The sequence below is a fragment of the Podarcis vaucheri genome (genome assembly GCF_965113315.1).
Source record: "Podarcis vaucheri genome assembly, chromosome: 9".
Taxonomy (NCBI): domain Eukaryota; kingdom Metazoa; phylum Chordata; class Lepidosauria; order Squamata; family Lacertidae; genus Podarcis; species Podarcis vaucheri.
The window spans coordinates 21,738,242-21,757,010 of NC_138767.1; the positions used below are offsets into that span (position 1 = coordinate 21,738,242).

The 18,769-nt window shown below is 46.1% G+C and overlaps 1 protein-coding gene across 2 annotated transcripts in view; it reads left to right on the forward strand.

Moving 5' to 3' along the window:
* The window catches only part of MTTP (microsomal triglyceride transfer protein), a 37,268-nt gene that overhangs the window by 7,196 nt on the left and 11,303 nt on the right, over window positions 1-18,769 (forward strand). Inside the window, exons 3-10 of one of the 2 annotated variants that reach the window (XM_082238346.1) lie at window positions 6,768-6,911; window positions 8,337-8,444; window positions 8,830-8,946; window positions 9,509-9,648; window positions 10,394-10,544; window positions 15,577-15,737; window positions 16,870-17,038; window positions 18,493-18,600. In XM_082238346.1, the coding sequence (XP_082094472.1) occupies window positions 6,768-6,911; window positions 8,337-8,444; window positions 8,830-8,946; window positions 9,509-9,648; window positions 10,394-10,544; window positions 15,577-15,737; window positions 16,870-17,038; window positions 18,493-18,600 (1,098 nt within the window). Of the gene's footprint in view, window positions 1-6,767; window positions 6,912-7,692; window positions 7,726-8,336; window positions 8,445-8,829; window positions 8,947-9,508; window positions 9,649-10,393; window positions 10,545-15,576; window positions 15,738-16,869; window positions 17,039-18,492; window positions 18,601-18,769 lie in introns of those variants that run through there. The other variant, XM_082238347.1, reaches the window with a different exon arrangement.

Below are 18,769 nucleotides of genomic sequence, written 5' to 3' on the forward strand. Positions count from 1 at the left end.
AGATCTTAATGGGAGAATTTCCAGTGCCTGAAATTTCCAGTGCACCAAAGTCAGATGTGGGGCCACTGGACATGATCACACCCTCCCATTCCATGTACAGTATCCACATGTGCAGTAGAAGATCTGAAAGGGCATAAAATCAGGGCGTCTTATTATATGGAAGACCACATGTACACAGCTGTGTGCAGGTACGTGTCAGGGAACTGACATCGGAGGAAAGGGAGGTGGAAGGGCTCACAGAGGCTGGGAGGGAGTCAGCAGCGAAAGCAGGGACCAGCAGGGGGAGAGAGGGTACTCTGGAGGAGGATCTCATGAATGCTGAGAGAGACGCAGCAGCCAAAGCAGGAACTAGCAGGGAAGAGGGAGGGATGAGGGACACGTCCAGCGAGAACAGCGGGGAGGTGTCAGAAGCTCCCATAGGGAGACCCATGCTTCGCCGGAAGCTGCCACGTCGTGAGTCCAGGAGACGCGTTTCCGTTAAGGAGCTTCTATGCTGGAAGCGCTTCCGCAGACAGCCACTGTCAGACTCTACGAGTGACTAGAGCAGACATGTTTGAGGAGCTCTGTCACACACAGAGGTTTGTGGAGCCGCACAAACTCTGAGGGAGCACGATTTTACGCACAAGCAGCTAATCATCCCATCACAGCAGTCTGACAGTCTCTGTACGCTGCCTGTGCAGGAGAAAGCATCATGAGCGACCCAGCCGGAACCGAAGGAGCAGGGGCTGGAGCTGGTCCAAGCTTGGAAGAAAGATACCGAGCGTTGGAAGTCCAACTTGCGCTGCAGACGGCGAGGCTTGAGGAGAGAAGGGCTCAGGATGCAGACAAGAAGGGGAGAGCCACCCAGTTCCCCAGAAAGGTACCAGGATTGGTGCAGAAGTTTGGGGGGGACCCCAAGGACTACCATGCCTTTAGGACAGAGATGCAATATGCCCTTAATGTGCAGTTTGATGAGTTCCCTGATGAGGAATCGCGAGTTGCGTTCGTGATTGGGCATCTTGAGAGGGGGGCGAGGGACTGGGTTAGACCCCTGATGGCAACGCACAATGACGTCTTAAAGGACACTATGAAGTTCTTTCGTGCAATGGATATCATGTTTTCCAGCAATATTGAGGAAGGGGTGGTGCGCAGACAGCTAATGGCTTGCAAGCAGGGAAGCCGATCTGTCCGTGAGTACTGGACTGAGTTTACCATGCTGGTTCACAGATTGGGGTGGGATTTATCGGCGGCACCCATTCAGATGCTATTTGAAGAAGGTCTTTCTTCGGCTGTGAAAGACGAACTGTCCCGGAGCCCCAGGGCGGTGTCTATGGATCAGCTGACCAAATCTGCACTGACCATAGGAGCGCGCCAGGAGGCAAGAGCCTTGGAGAGGCGGGAAGGGAGAGGGGAACGTTGGAAGGAGTTCCGCATTCCAGACATTCCTGAGCCAGCTTTCCCGCCAGCAGAGCCGATGGAAATCGGAACAGCGCGCGCGCGCGCAGTTTCAAAGCCCAGTGAGGGGGCTAAGAAGGAGGGAAAGGGCGCGCGGAAATGCTATCTCTGCCAACAGCCAGGCCACTTTGCCAGAGTCTGCCCCCAGAGGAAGGAATGGCAAGGGATGGTGGGAGCTGTTGAGGGAGGAGAGCAGGGAGAAATGGAGCAGGTAAAAGCCAACGCCTGGTTGCCACAGTCGGGGCACTGCAGCCAGGCCAAAGAGCAGTGAAAGTGCCCGTGCCAGAAGCTCCTCAACCTGCTCTAGTGATTGAAGTGTCGCTAGAGCTGCAAAATGGACACCCCCTAAAAATAAAGGCGCTGTTGGACTCAGGCAGCTCCTGCAATTTTATGAGCAAGGAGTTTGCTGCTGAACACCAGATACAGACGATCCCTTTAAGCAACCCCCTGCAGGTGACCACGATCGATGGCAGGGAGTTGTTGGGAGGAGGAGTCAGCTTGCAGACCGTCCCAATGATAATGAGGGTGGCAAGGCACACAGAACTGATAGCGTTTAATGTGGCCACCTTGGGAGGCGCTCCCATTATTTTGGGAATGAGCTGGCTAGCGCTACATGATCCGCTGGTGGGCTGGCATCAAAGAGTGGTTTCCTTTGGTTCAGCACATTGCTTAGAACACTGCAAAGGGGAAAAGGGTTCAGCAGGGGCCCAAGCCACCCTAGCAGGGACTGAAGTAATGGAGAAGGTGATGGTACCACCACAGTATGCAGATCTCAGCGACGTGTTCAGCGAGAAGGAAGCTGACCAACTACCCCCGCATAGGCCCTTTGATTGCCAGATCAATTTACTCCCTGGAGCACAGCTTCCTGTAGGCAAGTTGTATGCCATGTCAGACAGAGAAATGCAGGAGTTGCGAGAGTTCATTGACAAGAACCTGAAGAGAGGCTTCATCAGAGAGTCCAAAGCAGCGGGGGGTAGCCCAGTGTTTTTTGTGGATAAAAAGCACACGGACAAGCCGAGACTTGTATGTGATTTCAGGCGGTTAAATGCAGTGACAGAACCAGTGGCTTTCCCTATGCCCAGGATTGATGATATTTTGACCAGGGTGCGGAAGGGAAAGATTTTTACAAAGCTGGATCTAAGGGGGGCGTACAACCTGATACGTATAAGGAAAGGGGATGAATGGAAAACCACCATGTTCACCCCTTTGGGGGCATTTGAATATCTCTTTATGCCTTTTGGATTACAAGCAGGCTCAGCGTGCTTTCAATCGTTTATGAACCACGTACTGGGTCCTTTGCTCTACAAGAATTGCGTGGCCTTCCTAGATGATGTGTTGGTGTATTCGGAGAATGAGGAGCAACATGTGAGAGACGTCAGGGAAGTGTTGAGCAGGCTGCAAGCCAACAGGCTGTGGGTGAAACTGGAGAAGTGTCAGTTTCATACCAAGGAGGTGGAATTCCTGGGGTACCTCCTGTCAGACAAGGGATTGGCCATGGATCCCGGCAAGGTTCAGGCAGTGCTGGAATGGAAAACACCCAAAACCAAGAAGGATGTGCAGAGGTTCCTAGGGTTTGGAAACTTTTATCGTAAGTTCATCCGAAACTTCGCCCACCTGACGGCGCCCATTACGGACTGTCTCAGCAGTAAAAAGAAGTTTGTTTGGACTGCGGAGGCGGAGCGAGCGTTTGAGGAACTGAAAAGGGCCTTCGCCTCTGAAGGACAACTTCTGCATGTGGGTTTACAAAAAAAGCTGAGGGTCGAAACAGACGCATCTGACAGAGCCATAGGGGCGGTGCTTCTTCTTCTGCAGCCAGGGAAGGAGGAGTCAGAGTGGCGACCGTGTGCCTTCTTTTCGCGAAAGCTGAACAAATCCGAGAGGAACTACACGGTGTACGACCGGGAACTTCTTGCTATTCATGAGGCTTTCCGGAGATGGAGGCACCTGCTAATTGGTGCACAACATAAGGTGCAAGTGTGCACGGACCATAAGAATCTAGAGTATTGGAGAACTGCGCGAGTGCTCAACCAACGGCAGTTGAGATGGGCCCAGGAGTTCTCCAAATTTAACTTTGAGATTTGTTATGTGCCAGGCCCAGAGAACGTTAGGGCGGACGCTCTCTCACGCAAACCTGAATATTTGGAGGGGGAGGGAGCACCCGAAGAGACCCATGTCATTCCAGAGGACCGTTGGGTGTGTGGGGCGGCATTGGTGGGGCAAAGGGAATTGGTAGAGGGAACGGTGCATGATGAATACGCCCAGGACAAACTCAGGGGTCTCAGGAGGGAGGGAGACAAACCCGGGGGTTTTGAGGAGAGAAACGGGGCGTTGTACTACAAGGGAGCGTTATATATACCTGAAGGTGAATTGAGGGAGAAGGTACTCAAGCAACTGCACGATAGCCCCACAGCAGGGCATTTTGGGCAACACAAAACCATGTGGCTGGTTACCAGGGAATTTTGGTGGCCCAAGGTCAGGGAAGATGTGCGGGAGTATGTGAGAGGGTGTGACCAATGCCAACGAGCCAAGGGGGAGAGGCGGGCACCGGCAGGTTTATTAGAACCACTACCCACACCTGAAAGACCATGGGAAACAGTGGCAATAGATTTCATGACTGATCTGCCAAGTTCCAGAGGGAAAACAGCCATCATGGTTGTGGTAGACCTGTTAATCAAAATGGCCCACTTTATAGCCTGCTCACATGCGGTCACAGCAGAAGAAACCGCTAAATTGTTTGTAGAAAATGTGTTTAGGTTGCACGGCGCCCCCTTGAGGGTGGTTTCAGACCGAGGGAAACAATTTACTTCCAGGTTCTGGAGGAAGCTCATGAGCTTACTGCATGTGGAGGTTAATTTCTCAACTGCCCGGCATCCAGAAACCAACGGGCAGGCGGAAAGAGCTAATGGTGTCCTCCAGCAATATTTGAGGTGTTATGTGAATGACAGAGAGAATGATTGGGTGGAGAAGCTGGCGTTGGCAGAATTTGCCTACAACAATGCAGAGAACGTGTCCACGGGGATGAGCCCCTTTTTGGCTAATCACGGGTGCCATCCCCGAGCCTTCCCAGGGGGGGAAGGGGAGAACTGGAGCGTTCCAGCTGCAGAACAGTTCGTTGAAGAAATGGAAGCGATCCATCGCCAGCTCCAACTTAACTTAAACAGGGCTAAGGAGGAATATAAGAGGCAGGCAGACAAAAACAGAAGGGAAGGTGAAAGCATTAGGGTGGGGGACCAGGTGTGGCTGTCAACCCAAGGGTTACCATTCAAAGGGGGTTGTAAGAAGTTAAGACCCAAAAGGCTGGGCCCATTTGAAGTCACGCAGCAGGTCAACCCAGTGGCTTTCAGACTCCGGTTACCGAACCACATGAAGCTGCACCCAGTTTTCCACAGGTCGTTGCTGTCACCGTATAAAGGGGACAGAGAAGGGAGGGTCAATAGGGGACCAGCAATGGAGGAGAAGGAACACAGCTACCATGTAGCGGAGATTCTCGATTCCAGGTGGAAGGGAGATCAAGTAGAGTATTTGGTAATGTGGGAAGGGGAGCCGGAGTCGGAAAACACCTGGGTCATGGCAGAGGATGTAGATGACGAGGTTTTAATAGAAACTTTTCATCAGAGATTCCCACGTAAACCTCAGCCAGTGGCGAGGTTCCGGAGGGAATACTTTGCCACCACCGACGAAGAAGAAGAGTTGGAGGGGTTCTCTGATTCCGAGGAGGGGGAGGATTCAGCGAGCCGGAACGAAGACCGATGGAGGGAAATGTTCGAGACGTCTGAAGATGAAGAGGATTCTTTTCGGGGTTTTATCTCCTCACCGCCCAGAGGAGAGAGTATGGGCGGGGGGGGGGAAGGGGGCCCTGGAGGGGAGGTGGATGTCAGGGAACTGACATCGGAGGAAAGGGAGGTGGAAGGGCTCACAGAGGCTGGGAGGGAGTCAGCAGCGAAAGCAGGGACCAGCAGGGGGAGAGAGGGTACTCTGGAGGAGGATCTCATGAATGCTGAGAGAGACGCAGCAGCCAAAGCAGGAACTAGCAGGGAAGAGGGAGGGATGAGGGACACGTCCAGCGAGAACAGCGGGGAGGTGTCAGAAGCTCCCATAGGGAGACCCATGCTTCGCCGGAAGCTGCCACGTCGTGAGTCCAGGAGACGCGTTTCCGTTAAGGAGCTTCTATGCTGGAAGCGCTTCCGCAGACAGCCACTGTCAGACTCTACGAGTGACTAGAGCAGACATGTTTGAGGAGCTCTGTCACACACAGAGGTTTGTGGAGCCGCACAAACTCTGAGGGAGCACAATTTTACGCACAAGCAGCTAATCATCCCATCACAGCACGTCTTTCACATCTTCTGCTGAATGTTCAGAGGGTAAGGTGGGGGCTATGGAAGTATGAAGGCCAGGCATGGGGTCACTGGGCACAATGCTATTTTCTCCTCCCTAGAGTGTTTTGTATACCCCTAGAAGGAAGGGATGATCCTGTTTGTGTATGGGTCATAACTTAGAAGTACGCTTTGTGTGAGTAAGACTCCAGGTTCAGTCCCTAGTATTTCTAATTAAACATATCTCTGGCAATATTAGAATCCAAAAGATATCTGAATAGGCCTTAGTGGGCCTTATCCAACGTTAGTCATACTCCTCATAGACCTATTGAAATTAGTAGATATGACCAACTTGGCTCCATTCATTTCAGTGTGTTTGCACTGAGTAGAAACCAGTTGGATACAATTCAGTGTTAGAAGAACATCCTGTGGTAACAGTAATATAAATTCCACATAGTACATTGGATTACCGTAGAATATGCATACTGAAAGTAAATTGGAGTGGGTGAGGTGAAAATCTCAGTAGGTAATCTTCCCCTGTCAGCAGAGGTGCCAAGTTGCCTCCAACTTGTGTTGTACGTGTGTGACATCAGGCACGCAATGCACATGTGTTGTTGCATCGTCTGGAGGAGGTTGAGTGCTCTGGATGAGCCGGCCACTGAAGCTGTGCCACGTTCAGCTCTGCGCTCAGCCTCTTGTGCAGCCAGCATGGTGCAGTGGTTAAGAGCGGTGGACTCGTAATCTGGGGAACCGGGTTCGCGTCTCCGCTCCTCCACATGCAGCTGAAGGGTGACCTTGGGCCAGTCACACTTCTTTGAAGTCTCTCAGCCCCACTCACCTCACAGAGTGTTTGTTGTGGGGGAGGAAGGGAAAGGAGAATGTGAGCCGCTTTGAGACTCCTTTGGGTAGTGATAAAGCGGGATATCAAATCCAAATCCAAACTCTTCTCTTCCACCACTACGCCTGCCTGTCAGGTAAGTGTAGGTGTCTTCATTCTGCCTTTCTCATTTGCTTTTTCAGATTACAGATGCAAAACTTGAAAACGTGCATGAGCGTCCAAAAAAGAAAAACATTTTTGAAGGAAAAAATACAGTTGCAGTAATTGGAAAAGAGCACCTGGCAGCTTTAAAAAGGCCTGTAGTTCTGCAGTGGACTCGTGGAAAGGTGAGAAGACTTTATTTCCCAGTTCCTGTCCATTCCTTGGACATATTTACACATAATCTCTTCACTTCTTGCTATACAGTGGTACCTTGGGTTACAGACGCTTCAGGTTACAGATGCTTCAGGGTACAGACTCCGCTAACCCAGAAATAGTGCTTCAGGTTAAGAACTTTGCTTCAGGATGAGAACAGAAATTGCGTGGCGGCGGTGCAGCAGCAACGGGACGCCCCATTAGCGAAAGTGGTACCTCAGGTTAAGAACAGTTTCAGGTTAAGAACTGACCTCCAGAACAAATTAAGTTCGTAACCAGAGGTACCACTGTATTGTGTTAGAAAAAATGTAGGATCCAAGGCTTATTAGCCAACACTGTGTCATAACTTGTGATGTTGCTTTAATGATGGAAGTTGAATCAAGTGTTATGCAGGTGCAGCAGCAGGTGGAAAGATCACAGGTCAGGGGTGAGATTAGGCAGGGCTTGAGGTGGCTCGCCTCCAGTGCTTTTTTTCTGAAAAAAATATGTTTAGGGGTACTCTCATTTTCCTACTGATACTGAAATACAGCCCCTCAATGAGGCCAAACTTAGATTCACAAAATGTTTAGGGGTATACATACCCCTGCATCCCCCCAGAAAAAATGCACTGCTCGCCTCTATATCTGATTTTAAGTAGCACAGGAAAATAGATTTCTCCCACTTGTATCACATAGGATATTGCTTCACTATGATGCCACAAAACACTGCTGTCACATTGGTGTAAATCTTTAGCAGTCGGATGCCCAAAACAGATAACAGACTTTCTTGATGTCATCGTTTTTAGAGGTAGAAAAGCCCTTTTCGTAAGCACTAGCTAAAGGTGCAAAGTCTTGAGTTAAGTTCAGATGTAGCAGGACTGTCTGGCAGGTCGAAGTTCGCTGTGTTTTCGACACGTCTCCATACCGTTGATTTGGTTACTGTTCGTTTTTGCCTGATGAGGTTAAAGTACAAGATATACGTTATCTTGAAATTCTGCTGGGGTAGTAAGAGAAGGATGACTATAAAACGTGAGAGCATTCTATATCGTTTCCCCAAGACTATAGCACTTTTCACACAACTATTATAAGGGTTCTAAAGGCATGGATAGTGGATGCTGCCTTGCACCAGGTCAGAGTCATCCATCTAGCCCAGAATGTCTACTCTGACTATCAGCAGCTCGTCAGAGTTCAGACAGAGGCCATTCCATCATCGGATCCTTTTTAGATTGGAGATGCCAAAGACCTAGGATTTCATGTATGCAAAGTATGTACTGTGAGAAAATCACGCATTTATTCCCCCATACGTACACAATGAATTTGTCTAAAAAAAAATTTCATGTCATCAGGCCTGAGTTCTGGAGGACAATTTTCAGGTGAAAAAAATATTCCACATTGTTGTTGTTTTCCCTCTCCACTCAGGTTAATAACTTCTACTCCTATGAAAATGAACCTGCTGTTATTCAGAATCTCAAGAGAGGCCTGGCTAGCTTGTTTCAGATACAGATGAACTCTGGGACTGTCAATGAGGTACTGCATGATGTTATGCAAGCTGCACAATCTCTCAAATGTTCACTGCTAGTGTGAAATGTATTTGACTTTGCACATAATACAGAAGCAAATGTGTTATTGAATCAAAGAGCTAATCGTAAGGCAGTTAATAACCTCTGCCTAAGGCCCAGTCACATCACCCTCGGAAATGCACCTCAGCAACATGTGAACAAGTGCATGGTTGATGGTTTTAGTTCCTTAATATGTGTGTGTGTGTGTAGTTTTAAGACCCATATGGATTTTATTGTATTGGTGTCAATATCATGTCTACATTGGCCCTGACACTCTGGCCCAGAGGCTTTTAGGTATTCCAATGTGATAATGCTTTTGCCATTTTTGATTGATTATTATTTAATTTTTCCAGGTGGATATTTCCGGCAGATGTGATGTTACTTACCGGGCTCAGGAAAATGAAATCACTAAAATTAAAGCCTTGAAATCTTGTAAATTAGAACGGACAGGATTTACCAGCCACAGTCAGGTATAGTATGGATAATATCTTCAACACATACTGTAGGTGTGCGCAGAAGCACTGAATCATGCTTTGTGCATGTGCAGAAGCGCCAAATCGTGTGACATGCGTGCACAGATGTGGCGCTGCAGGTTATGAATGCTGCAGGTTGCGGATGTTCCTCTGTCACGGATTACGTTCGCAACCCGAGATTCCACTGTACATGTTTCAGACCATTGGTTCAATGCAATTTCTAACAAAGCAGTGTGTACTATAATGCAGATACTGGGACAAAATATGCATAACATTGAATATACTAGTGAAAACAACATATGGAAATGCATTATATTAGGGGAAATCGCATGCCAAGATGTGTACATTAGAATAAATTTGGACTAAAATGAGGACTTTTAAAAAAAATAGCAAACCTGTGTGTATATCTGGAGACCCTGGCCTAATCACAATTGTTCATAAAGTCATTACACATGCAACTATACTGTAGTACATATCTAGCATACCATAGCTATGTTTTGGCATGTTTTGCGCTGACTTTGTTTCTGCATTTCCTGGTCCTAACAAAATTATATTTCAGCTCTTTGACATCAGCCAAAAATCAGTTTCTGCCGCAACGTATGTGCTGGAGGACACTTTTATTAAATCAGTGCGAGCAGAAGAAAATCACATTTTGAACGTGAATATTCAGCGAGCAATTGATGTGAAAGTAGTTTCGAAGTAAGCTGGCTTGTTTAACTATTTTGCAGAACATTTTTAGTGGTGAAATGATATGTTTTATAACCTGCTACCCTTTGCTGCCATCCCAAGCAAATACATCAGTACTTTGAAAATTATTTAGTATTGTGTGGAAGTTAAGAGTTGTTGTTGTTGTTTAGTCATGTCCAACTCTTTGTGACCCCCATGGACCTAATTTGATCATTGCTTTCATCAGTCTGTTGCATTTCTTCCATTTCCTCAATCATTGGCAGTAAATGTCATAATCCATGTTACAATTTAAAGAGCCATGTGATCTTGGAGTCAATGAGTCCCGCCCCCCCCCCGCCACACTTTAAACTGAGTTTCTTGGACTGCTGCAGCTGAACCCAGTGTCTAAATGCTTACTTGTATGGTGTGGCCTGTCACTGAATATAGAAACAGTCTGCTTATTGCCATCACTTGGCTATAGAAAGCTTAGAATGTGAAAGTCTTTAAGTCCCTACTTACACATGGTGACATGAAGTAATGCATACAGTAATAATTACAAGCTACTGTTTGGGATGGAATTGGGGATATATATTAAGGTGGCCATCTGCAGAAAAGCCAGGGCTTTTGAACCTTTAATAGCTTGCATGACACATTGTGCCTACTGAAATTCCCTCTTCTACACAACTATTAGCACAGCTATTAAAGGTAGAGAAGTCTGGATATGTCTTCAAGTTGCAACCAAGATGTAAAGCTCTGTTTCAATATGTGTACCTAACAGGCAGAAACTGGAACTGAAGTCAACGGAAGCTGGCCCAAGAGTGATGGCTGGGAAGCAAGTTGCTAAGATTATCAAGGCTCTGGATTCAAATTACGTTGCAATTTCACTTGCAGCAGAGCCTGTCTCGGATGAATGTAAAAGTTGCCCCACAGTAAGTAAATAAAAGAGCAAGTTGTGCGTGCCTTAAGTTCAAGTTCATAAGTAAAAGCACTCCTTGAAAAGAAATTACTGTTTACCAAGATGTTAGTGAGATATTAGATTTGTAATTATCGAACACAGACATTTTCGGATTTATTGAATATTCTACAGCAACTTGGCAGACCTCATGAGACCACAGCAACACATTAAGGCATGTTACATTGTTTTATCAGTCAGTGTTATCTGCCTTAATTACTGTTAGAATCAGGTCTCACAAATGTTATGCTTGCTACTAATATGCATTTTTAATGGGGCGAGAAATGTACCCATCTGTGAATGCCAAAGCTGTGATACAGCACAGCTGAACTGTGGTATAATATTTGAAAGATCTTGTGGAAGAAATGGCTGTAATTCTAAAGAGCCATCCCTGATCCCATTGAAGTCTTAATTGGGCTGTGTTTGACCTGAATGCAAGGTCAATAAGGGCTTACACACAATGTTGAGAATGTCATCTGTAGAGGTAAAGGGACCCCTGGCCATTAGGTCCAGTCATGGCCAACTCTGGGGTTGCAGCGCTCATCTCGCTTTACTGGTTGAGGGAGCCGGTGTACAGCTTCTGGGTCATGTGGCCAGCATGACTAAGCCGCTTCTGGCGAACCAGAGCAGCACACGGAAACGCCATTTACCTTCCCGCCAGAGCGGTACCTATTTATCTACTTGCACTTTGACGTGCTTTCAAACTGCTAGGTTGGCAGGAGCAGGGACCGAGCAATGGGAGCTCACCCCGTCATCTGTAGTGCTGTGTAAAGTTTTATTTTTTTGTACTGTGGGGGGGGGCAGGTCCATTATGAATCAGAACCACTTGACCACATAGCATAAAGAGGGAAGTTTTTAACTTTCTCCCTTACCTGCCATAATCCCAACAAAATTCCTCTTGTGCTGTCATCAGCAACAGAAAAACACGCACCTCTTATTGGCACCAGTGTTTCCCAATTGTTGTGTTAAGAGCTGCTTTATTACTGTTGGAAAGCTGTTATTGTAAGCAGCCCTGTGCTTCATGCAGGGAGGGGATTTGATTAGGTTATTTGACAAATATTATTGTAGTGTGTCTTTTGCAGTCAGCTGCATGCTTCGTTTTCTGTTTAAAACTATGAAAAAGCTGAACCAAGGCATTGTTAATTAAGTAGAAGAGGCCTTCTCCTTGTCCTTGTTGCTTTCTTGGTGACTTCTGTGGCCGCTGGTACCTTCTGTTCAATTGTTCTGTCTAGCAGAAGCCATATAGATCTATAATTACAGCCATACTCATCTGGGGGCCTTACAGAGGGCTGTAAGGGGAAGGGGGCGTCAGATTGTTATGGTAAACCTAAAGGAGCTCTTCGTATTAGCTCTGCTCTCTCACTGGTTACTGTATTTTACTGTAAGTGCTATGAAAAGATTGGGGTTATAAATAGAGTATGGTATTTAGAGGGACAATAATAGTATCCAGCAGTTGCATATCTCAATGCGTATATTAATATCACTCTGTTATGGCATGTAGCACAGCTTTACATATACCAAAGTCCCACATCTTGCCTCTTCCGTCAGCGTTTCTTAAATGTTTTGAAGCTGCTCCAATTCCACCCTGCTTCAGAGTGTATTCTACTTTACGAGATCCCAGTATAAGATGAGATTCAGAGAGGTGCATGTGGAACGCCCCATGGACATGAGGGCTTTGAACGACCTACTTTGCCTTTGCAGATCCTTGGTCCTTCCAAGTGTTTCATTGGAAACTTAGAAAGTTGCTGCCTCTGGGTCCCTCCTGGGTCACAAAGCGACCAGTAAGGGAAGGTGTGTGAGAGCAGGGCTGGATCTAGACATGTCAAAGAAGTGATTCAGTTAAACACACTGCAAACTCATACAGGGAAATTTGGTAGGGAAAGACGGGACACCACAGCGCCACCTGGTGCCACAGTGTTATATCACATATACAACACATATAAAACACTTTTTCTTTATGAGCCTAGCTGAGTCCCAGGACAATTTTCTCCCTTTCCCTGCACCACTTGATTCAAGGAAGCAGGTTAGGTTCATAGCATTTGCTTTCTGAAGCCAGCTAAATCTACTTATAGCTTTTCAAAAGGAATAAACTTATGAATGCATGAAGCTGTTATGTACAGTCAGACTACTGACCCATCTAGTCCAATATTGTCTATTCTGATTGGCAGCAATTCTCCAGGGTCAAAGGCAGAGGTCTTTATAATAATAACAAAACCCTGCTACCTGTTCCTTTTATCAAGCTGACTTTTGGTTCGAACTGATAGAGCATGGCATCTTATAGGATTCGATTTGAGTATCCTGACAGCAAACAAAACAACAGCTGGTAGCCTCACATAATTTCTGGGCCAGATCCAGTCTCACCATACTGTTTCTCAGCTGGTGACTGCAGAAACTTGCTTGAGGCATTGGGGAGGTGGAAGGAAAGGAGTTTGGATGCCCCCACAGTGTTCCTATAATCCAAAGACCACTTGGATCAAAGGAAAATCAGTGGAACTGTGTGCCAGCCTTTTCTTGGAATAAGGCAAGGGTGTGTCCACAGCAGGGAGCCAAACCAACCAGTTCTGTCTTGGTTGCCAGTAATCAGATGCTGCTGTAACTGTAGTCATGCAAGCCAGAGTTTGCTCGCCTACAAGCGAAGCATATCTATAGCGTCAGATATAAATAACACGGCTACATTTCAGAATTTTGGGTTGTCCATAGTTGCACTGGACAGGTGATAGCCTCTGGGGGATGGTGGAACAACCCATTTCACAGTTTCATTGAACAACTCTGGTCTAGATGTATGCAGTTACAAAGCCCATAAAAAGGGTGAAAGGACACACTGAATTAAAACTGTGAGGTGAAACACCACAATGGAAAACAGTGTAGATTATTTGTGAGTCCATCTATCCTTCCACAGTATATTGTGGTTTTTTATTTTTTATTTTTTATTATATATAAAATACAGATTACAAACACAAGCCCCCAAGTTCACAGTATATTGTTGACCATTCTAAGCTTCACTAAAGCCCTGTTGATCATTGTGCTGCACATTGATAGAGAGGTTGGAGAATTCTGATGGGAATGGGAACAGAAATCATCACTTATTTGTCCCAAGTCCGAGACAGACATCAATCCAGCACATACAATCTGTATTTGCTGTTGTTGCTTTCAGTCTGCAAACAATACATAATTGGTTATATGCCCCCCCCAACATTTGCATTACATTTCCTTTGCATTGAATGGGGTACGATAATGTAATAACAGTGTAATTAAGTACTTAAGTTATCTAAGTTATGTAATTTTGCCATAGTGGATAGTGGGACAAGCTGTAGTTTTTGGGAAAAGGTGAGCAAACGGAAACAGTGCTGTGTGTTACAAATACAGAATGGAAAATGATGCCTTCTTGCACATTAGTGACCACCATTTGAGATTAACAGTCTCCACCTGTGTTCTGGGTCATTAATACACCCCTGCTGAGCATTAATCCACAGGAAATAGCCTCCACCTCACTCATAATTACCTAATGGCTTAGCTACAATTCATGGAAGATGAACTCAGTACTGCTGAAATTGTAGGGCTATTTGTGGGTAGCAACACAGACCTTATGGAGATAGGATATTTTAGCAAAGGCTGAGCTGGTATTGATGCGGTTTCCCGATAAAGAGAGCTGAAATAAATATTGTTGAGGGAAAACAGCTGCACCTTTTCCGAGGAATGCTATAGATAATGTTAGATAACAGGAGTGGAGGCATGACATGTGAGACCACAGGCCAAAATACCCGCTCTGTTTCTTTGTGGAAGGTTTTTTGAAATGACAAAGCGCAACCTTCTGTTTTTCTCATGATTGTTTTTTCTCTCTGTTTTTAGCTGTTATTTTTAATCTGTAAGCCGCCTTGAGTCCTTGTCAGGGAAGAAGGCAGATTTAAAATGTTGGTTGGCATCTAGGCAGCATACAGTTCATAATTTCTGCAGGGCAATGGGAATCCATTGCTGTGGCACTAGCTTTGTGCTACATGGATAGTTCACCCCAGTGCTTAGAGTGGGGAGGGGACAGGTTTATTTCTTTTTCATATTCTAATATATTTAGGTCCTGCTTATTCTATATAAAGGGATGTGGGTGGTGCTGTGGGTTATACCACAGAACCTAGGACTTGCTGATCAGAAGGTTAGTGGTTCGAATCCCCATGACGGGGTGAGCTCCCGTTGCTCGCTCCCAGCTCCTGCCAACCTAGCAGTTTGAAAGCATGCCAAAGAGCAAGTAGATAAATAGGTACCACTCCAGCAGGAAGGTAAACGGTGTTTCCGTGCGCTGCTCTGGTTCACCAGAAGCGGCTTAGTCATGCTGGCCACATGACCCGGAAGCTGTATGCCGGCTCCCTCGGCCAATAAAGCGAGATGAGCGCCGCAACCCCAGAGTCGGCCACGACTGGACCTAATGGTCAGGGGTCCCTTTACCTTTATTCTATATAAACTAATGGATAACGAACTGCACCTAGCTATAGTATAAAACATAACATTATATAAGGTATAAAAATGCTCATTGTGTTGAAAGAGTATACAAAAAAATGGCAGCATCAAAAAATGGCAGCATCAAAAAGAACATCAGCTGCAGATAAAAAGATTTATGTATCTGTCAATCATCACCCCAAGGCGCAATGAGCTGAAGTAAGACTTGCTGTCCTTTGAAAGCCAAGCAAATATGGAACCGGACTGAAAAACATGGAATCACCACTACAGAAAAGGTCATGTGTATTGTATCCATTCACTATACATTTAAAGGCCACCCCCCCCCCCAGTGTTCCCTAACAGACTGTACTTGCTTCCTCATTGCCTCCCAATTAGTTCTATGGAAGACATGGGACAGGCTGCAACAATAAGGTATGGGGAGACCAATGTGTTAAAGTTGTCCCTTTCATTTCAGCTACTGTCAGAAAACATGTAGTTGCGTTTTTGACCTGTTGCAATCAGCACATAGAAATACTAACCAGTGGGGAAGATTTACCACCAATTTTGTCCATTTTTGGCAGCTCACTCAGCAGTGGAAGACTATCCGGCCACAGATGGAACCCGAAAACCTTTCCAAAGCCGATGCTGTGAAAGGATTTTTGTCTTTCATTCAGAACTTGAGGAAAGCTACGACAGAAGAGATTCTTCAGATTCTGAGAAGTGAAAGCAACGTGGAAGTCCTGTGAGTTTCTGGCAACCTATTTTTCCATCTCTAGCATATCCATCTTAAATGTGCGAATACACAGAAGGAGAATCAAAACGTTCATTCAGGTTTATCTACCTAGGTGGAATCCACACACACATAAAAACACTGTGAAAATGCTTTTTAAAAAAGCGTGTTGAAAAATACATTGGATCTTTCATAGCTCACTGTCACCATCTAGTGTCACATTTGTATATTGAACTTTACAACACATTTAGAACGTTTTATTTGCAGCTGTGTAGCTGAGTCCCTAAGCTACAACAGCTAATATTTCTTCTCTTTGACGTTAGCAGAAAATTAAACCACTGCTGTAGGGGCCTTGCTTCTATAATAACCTTTGGCACAGTGCTCAGGCCTGGAGACCCTTTTAAATTGCCTCCCAAAGTAGAAACCTCTGTGGATTGATATAGATGCAGTGTCCCCAATCTCATCAGGGCATTTAAGAGACTGGGAGTAGTATGTGGAATTGCGGCAAACCTTCATTTCCAAGCAACAGCACCTCAACCACTGTGACTGCTTAAACAAGCTCTTTCTTAGCTAGGCTTCAATACTTTGCTTTTAAATCCAGCTTCAAACCCTGGTTAAGCAGATAATCTGGTTGAAGTTTGTTGTTGTTGTTTAGTCATTTAGTCATGTCCGACTCTTCATGACCCCATGGACCGGAGCACGCCAGGCACTCCTGTCTTCCACTGCCTCCTGCAGTTTGGTCATGTTTGTAGCTTTGAGAACACTGTCCAACCTGTTGTCCCCTTTTCCTTGTGCCCTCCATCTTTCCCAACATCAGGGTCTTTTCCAGGGAGTCTTCTCTTCTCATGAGGTGGCCAAAGTATTGGAGCCTCAGCTTCACGATCTGTCCTTCCAGTGAGCACTCAGGGCTGATTTCCTTAAGCAGGATAAATATTAGTGTTGATTTGTCAACCATGGTTAAGGCGGGGGTGGGGGGTGTAATTAGCCGCTTGGTGTCTTTATTATGTTAGAGACGGAGGTGACATTTGAGCTATCCTCATGCAATAAACTGATTGGAGATGCCGTAACCATCACTCTGCCCCCCCCAATGCCTTACAATAAATAATTACTGTTTTTTTAAAAAATCCCTTCCCTTTTCATACAGTCCCCAGTTGGTTGATGCTGTAGCCTCTGCACAGACCTCAGCCTCTCTGAAAGCTATGCTGGATTTCCTGGATTTCAAGAACAAGAGTGGATCTGTCCTTCAGGAGAGGTTCCTCTATGCCTGTGGATTTGCTTCTCATCCCAACGAGTTACTACTCAGATCTCTAATTGTAAGTCTCAGTGGTGGTAAAGGGAGCATTGGCTTACAGAGCAAGAAACGTGCTCTGAAAAGGAATTGCCCAGTCTTTCAGAAGAGCTGAAGATGAGCTCATGAAAGTGTGGAGAAAGTGGGCAGAGAAAAGCTTTTATCCCTTTCTCATCATGCTAGAACTTGGGGACATCCAGTGAAGCGCAATGTTGGAGGAAAAGAACTTTTTCACACAGCATATAGTGAAACTCTGGAATTCACTCTCACAAGGAATCTTAGACAAATTCACGGAGAATAATGGCATCAATGGCTATGAGCCATGATGCCTGTGTTCTCCCTCCACTGTCAGAGGCCGTATTTATTTCTTTGACAGTTGCACCTTAATTGCAGTTGTCTCTGAGTGGAGACTCGGTACAATGAAACTAAAAATGAGTTAAAGCAGCCTGCCTCTGAAAGTCAATTGCTGGGAATCACAAGCAAGAGTGCTGCTGTGCTCAGCTCCTCCTGCAGACTTTCCACTGGCCACTGGGAGAACAGGATTCTGGACTAGATGGGCCATTGGCCTGATCCAGCACTCTCTTCGTGCATTTTAAAAACAAGACCACAAGGCTGATATATTATGGAAGCAAACCCCATTGAACTCAGTGCTCTGATTTAGCCCTCATGTTTCTATACCACAAGCCTCACTTTCAACAGAGACAATAGCAAGGATGTGTACTCTTGTGAGTGGATGTCCTGACCTGCCTTGTGAAGCAAGTAAGGTAAAGGTAAAGGGACCCCTGACCATTAGGTCCAGTCATGGCCGGCTCTGGGGTTGCAGCACTAATCTCGCTTTATTGGCCAAGGGAGCCAGAGTACAGCTTCCAAGTCATGTGGCCAGCATGACTAAGCCGCTTCTGGCAAACCAGAGCAGCGCCGTTTACCTCCCCGCTGGAGTGGTACCTATTTATCTACTTGCACTTTGACGTGCTTTTGAACAGCTAGGTGGGCAGGAGCAGGGACCGAGCAACGGGAGCTCACCCCGTTGTGGGGATTTGAACCGCGACCTTCTGATTGGCAAGTCCTAGGCTCTGTGGTTTAACCCACAGCGCCACCCGCGTCCCTTTTGTGAAGCAGTAGGCTGGGCTAATTATTTGCAATGGGAAGCAATTCAATATGTCATTTATCGCTTCTTGTCCAGCAGATTGCCTGCGGCTCTTCGTGGAGATATTTTCACAATGGCTGTTTGGCTATTGCACACGGTGTGGCTGGGAAATGAGTTCCTTTTCAATAAGGAACTCCGTTTTCCACAACCAAACCTCAGAGTGGAACACAAAAGCACCTGAGATTTGTGTGAAACACCACCAGCTTTTCCTGGGAAGGAATAATCCTGTGGGAAAGGGAATCCAGTGAAACACATCTGAGGGGGATCGAATATACATCCAAGGGTTAAGAGGCAGAGACCAATAATGTCTTTTCTTCTTCATCATATAACAGAATACATATAACAGCCAGATCGGCAGCAGTGAAATCCGAGAAACAGTTGTCATCGTTATTGGGGCCCTCATCAAAAAGCTGTGTGACAAGGGAGGCTGCAAACTGCCTGTATGTATTTTCTTCTCGGTGTTGGAAACAAAAGCAGAATTGTGCAAATATGAAGCTCCATCCAAGCTGACCTCTTTGCCCACTTCCATCTTTCTGGCTTCTTTCATAGTGCTCCTTACATCTGGAACAGCCTTTCAATATTTATGCCCCAAGCCAACTCCCCGCTCAT